Source organism: Palaemon carinicauda, chromosome 17 (genome assembly GCF_036898095.1).
Source record: "Palaemon carinicauda isolate YSFRI2023 chromosome 17, ASM3689809v2, whole genome shotgun sequence".
NCBI classification, from domain to species: domain Eukaryota; kingdom Metazoa; phylum Arthropoda; class Malacostraca; order Decapoda; family Palaemonidae; genus Palaemon; species Palaemon carinicauda.
The window spans coordinates 45,232,284-45,237,283 of record NC_090741.1 but is presented as its reverse complement, the minus strand read 5'-3'; the positions used below and the strand labels follow the sequence as shown (position 1 = coordinate 45,237,283).

Below are 5,000 nucleotides of genomic sequence, written 5' to 3'. Positions count from 1 at the left end.
ACTGCTTGCCATAGCTAAAGAGTCACTTCTAACCTTATCAAGAGGAAAGTAGCCACTGAAAAATTACAAAGCAGTAGTTAACTACTTAATCGAAGAAGAATTGTTTGGTAATCTCCGTGTTGTCAGGTGTATGAAGACAGAGGAGAATGTAGAAAGAATATGCCAGACTATTCTGTGTGTATACGCAAAAGAAAAATGAGCCATAACTACAGGGATCCAATGTAGTACTGCCTGGCCAGTCAAAGGACCCAATAACTCTCTAGGGGTAGTACCTCAACGGGTGGTCTGGCCCTGACTAGTACAGCATTGTTGATCATGGCAACACACAAACCCTTTCCCTACGTTAAGGTATCCCACACTGAGAGTGGAATACACACACACACACACACACACACACACACACACATATATATATATATATATATATATATATATATATATATATATATATATATATATACTCAAAAAGCTAAAGTAATAATAGTGAAAAGGGGGAGTTGCATCAGAAATACAGAAAAGAATAATAAAATTGTTGAAATCAAATGTTTGCACATTGTATCTTTTGTGAAAAGGAATAATGAAGAGCAACGAATGGAGAGATACCGAGTAGTAAAAAGTAAAAACTTTAAAACCAGAAGAGTAAACCACCAAGAGAATAATTCATAGGGTATTAGGAAATAACGACCTTTATATGGAGGAACCAAATAAGTTAGAACTAACTGAAGTTGGGAAGACATGCGTGCTTAAAGTGGTTCAACGTGCTACTGATGAGACGTCTATATAAGATATATGAAGCTACATATGTTTGAGATAGACGTATAATCAGTAAGACATTGTAAAACCTTAAAAACGCAGATCTTCATATATCTTCAAAAGAGGTTACATACGTCTAGAAGGAAACTCTCCATTCCCATCAAGAAGAAAAACCTCCCAGTCATCTAGAAGGAAAACCGTCCATTCCCATCCAGAAGGAAAACCACTCATTCATCTAGAAGGAAAAGCCTCCATTCCCATCAAGAAGGAAAACCACCCATTCATCTAGAAAGAGAACCCCCCATTTCAATCAAGAAGGAAAACCACCCATTCATCTAGAAAGAGAACTCTCCATTTCAATCAAGAAGGAAAACCACCCATTCATCTAGAAGGAAAACCCTCCATTCCCATCAAGAAGGAAAACCACCCAGTCATCTAGAAGGGAAACCCTCCATTCCCATCAAGAAGGAAAACCACCCAGTCATCTAGAAGGAAAACCCTCCATTCCCATCAAGAAGGAAAACCACCCATTCATCTAGAAGGAAAACCCTCCATTCCCATCAAGAAGGAAAACCACCCATTCATCTAGAAAGAGAACCCTCCATTTCAATCAAGAAGGAAAACCACCCATTCATCTAGAAGGAAAACCCTCCATTCCTATCCATAAGGAAAACCACTCATTCATATAGAAGGAAAACCCTCCATTCCCATCAAGAAGGAAAACCACCCAGTCATCTAGAAGGAAAACCCTCCATTCCCATCAAGAAGGAAAACCACCCAGTCATCTAGAAGGAAAACCCTCCATTCCCATCAAGAAGGAAAACCACCCATTCATCTAGAAAGAGAACCCTCCATTTCAATCAAGAAGGAAAACCACCCATTCATCTAGAAGGAAAACCCTCCATTCCTATCCATAAGGAAAACCACTCATTCATATAGAAGGAAAACCCTCCATTCCCATCAAGAAGGAAAACCACCCATTCATCTAGAAAGAGAACCCTCCATTTCAATCAAGAAGGAAAACCACCCATTCATCTAGAAGGAAAACCCTCCATTCCCATCAAGAAGGAAAACCACCCAGTCATCTAGAAGGGAAACCCTCCATTCCCATCAAGAAGGAAAACCACCCAGTCATCTAGAAGGAAAACCCTCCATTCCCATCAAGAAGGAAAACCACCCAGTCATCTAGAAGGAAAACCCTCCATTCCCATCAAGAAGGAAAACCACCCAGTCATCTAGAAGGAAAACCCTCCATTCCCATCAAGAAGGAAAACCACCCATTCATCTAGAAGGGAAACCCTCCATTCCCATCAAGAAGGAAAACCACCCAGTCATCTAGAAGGAAAACCCTCCATTCCCATCAAGAAGGAAAACCACCCATTCATCTAGAAGGGAAACCCTCCATTCCCATCAAGAAGGAAAACCACCCAGTCATCTAGAAGGGAAACCCTCCATTCCCATCAAGAAGGAAAACCACCCAGTCATCTAGAAGGAAAACCCTCCATTCCCATCAAGAAGGAAAACCACCCATTCATCTAGAAAGAGAACCCTCCATTTCAATCAAGAAGGAAAACCACCCATTCATCTAGAAGGGAAACCCTCCATTCCTATCCATAAGGAAAACCACTCATTCATATAGAAGGCAAAACCTTCCATTCCTGTCCAGAAAGAAAACCACCCCTTTATCTAGAAGGAAAACCCTGCATTACCAACCAGAAGGAAAACCACCCATTCAACTTGAAGGAAAACACTCCATCCGTCCAAAAGGAAAACCACCCATTTATCTAGAACCTTCCATTCCCACCCAAAAGAGAAACCATCCATTCATTTAGAAGGAAAACACTCCATCAGTCCAGAAGGGATAGCATCCATTCCCATCCAGAAGGAAAACCACCCATTCATCTAGAAGTAAAACCTTCCATTCCCATCCACAAAGAAAACCATCCATTTATCTGGAAGAAAACATTCCATTCGCATCGAGAAGGACAACCACCCATTCATCTAGAAGGAAAACCCTCCATTCCTATTCAGAAGGAAAACTCTCCAATCTCATTCAAAAGGAAAACCACTCATTCATTTAGAAGGAAACCCCTCCTTTCATCCAGAAGGAAAACTATCCATTCCCATCTAGAAGAAAATCCACAAATTCATCCAGGTGGAAAACCCTCCATTTTCCCCCAAAAGGAAAACAATCCATCCATCCGGAGGGGAAACTCTCCATCCATCCAGAGGGAAAATCCTCCATCCATCTAGAGGGAAAACCCACCTTTCCCATCCAGAGGGAAAACCCTCCATACACCCAGAGGGAATGCCCTCCATCCATCTGGAGTGAACACCCACCATCCATCCAGAGGGAAAACCCCCCATCCATTCCATCCATCCAGAGGGAAAACCCTCCATCCATTCCATCCATCCAGTGGGAAAACCCTCCATCCATCCAGAGGAAAACCCTCCATCCATCCGGAGGGGAAACCATTCATCCATCCAGAGGGAAAACCCTCCATCCATCCGGAGGGGAATCCGTTCATTCATCCAGAGGGAAAACTCTCCACCCATCCAGAGGGAAAATCCTCCATCCATCCAGAGGGAAAACCCTCCATCCATCTGGAGTGAACACCCTCCAACCACCCAGAGGGAAAACCCTCCATCCATCCAGATGGAAAACCCTCCATCCACCCGGAGGGAAAACCCTCCATCCATCTGGAGTGAACACCCTCCAACCACCCAGAGGGAAAACCCTCCATCCATCCAGATGGAAAACCCTCCATCCACCCGGAGGGAAAACCCTCCATCCATCTGGAGTGAACACCCTCCAACCACCCAGAGGGAAAACCCTCCATCCATCCAGATGGAAAACCCTCCATCCACCCGGAGGGAAAACCCTCCATCCATCTGGAGTGAACACCCTCCAACCAAACAGAGGGAAAACCCTCCATCCATCTGGAGTGAACACCCTCCAACCACCCAGAGGGAAAACCCTCCATCCATCCAGATGTAAAACCCTCCATCCATCCAGAGGGAAAACCCTCCTTCCATCTGGAGTGAAAACCCTCCATCCACCCGGAGGGAAAACCCTCCCTCTATCTAGAGGGAAAACCCTCCATCCATCCAGAGGGAAAACCTTCCATCCATCTGGAGTGAAAACCCTCCATCCACCCGGAGGGAAAACCCTCCCTCTATCTAGAGGGAAAACCCTCCATCCACCCGGAGGGAAAACCCTCCATCCATCCAGAGGGAAAACCCACCTTTCCCATCAAGAGGGAAAACCCTCCATCCATCCAGAGGGAAAACACAACTTTCCCATCCAGAGAGAAAACCCTCCATCCATCCAGAGGGAAAACCTTCCATCCATCCAGAGGGAAAACCCTCCACCCATCCCGAGAGAAAATCTTCCATCCATCCATAGGGAAAACCCTCCATCCATCCAGAGGGAAATCCCTACATCCATCCAGAGGGAAAACCCTCCAATCACCCAGAGAGAAAACCCTCCATCCATCCGGAGGGAAATCCCTCCATCCATCCAGAGGGAAAATCCTCCATCCATCCAGAGGGAAAACCCTCCAACCACCCAGAGGGAAAACCCTCCATCCATCCGGAGGGGAAACCCTTCATCCATCCAGAGGGAAAACCCTCCATCCACCCAGAGGGAAAACCCTCCATCCATTTGGAGTGAACACCCTCCAACCACCCAGAGGAAAATCCCTCCATCCATCCATCCAGAGGGAAAACCCTCCATCCATCCAGAGGGAAAACCCTCCATCCATCCAGAGGGAAAACCCTCCATCCATCCAGAGGGAAAACCCTCCATCCATCCAGAGGGAAAACCCTCCATCCATCCAGAGGGAAAACCCTCCATCCATCCAGAGGGAAAACCCTCCATCCATCCAGAGGGAAAACCCTCCATCCATCCAGAGGGAAAACCCTCCATCCATCCAGAGGGAAAACCCACCTTTCCCATCCATTCATCAATTCTCATGAATGACCCATTCAAGCCATCCCAGCAGTGACCAGCTCCTGAAGAATCATGCGCCTTTATTCAGGATCCTATGAATTACGGGCGTGGTGTGAAAGGGGGGCGGGGGGCGGGGTAGGAGGGGTAGGGGGACACTGTAAAAGGGGGGGGGGGGTTCTAAGGGGGCCAAAACCACGCCCCTCGCTGCGTTTTCATTCTGTTGCCTTTCTATTCCTGTGAAACGCACGTACGGACGAACAGTCTCCGGCAATGAGGCGAAGATGTCTATTTTCGG

At 46.2% G+C, this 5,000-nt stretch overlaps 1 protein-coding gene across 1 annotated transcript in view; it reads left to right on the top strand.

Annotated features, from left to right (window-relative positions):
• The window catches only part of LOC137656331 (uncharacterized), a 9,505-nt gene extending 4,745 nt beyond the window's left edge, over window positions 1-4,760 (top strand). The window contains exons 2-3 of the mRNA XM_068390504.1: window positions 3,138-3,747; window positions 3,986-4,760. Of these exons, the coding sequence (XP_068246605.1) occupies window positions 3,138-3,747; window positions 3,986-4,760 (1,385 nt within the window). The remainder of the gene's footprint in view (window positions 1-3,137; window positions 3,748-3,985) is intronic.
• The last annotated feature ends 240 nt before the right edge of the window (window positions 4,761-5,000 follow it).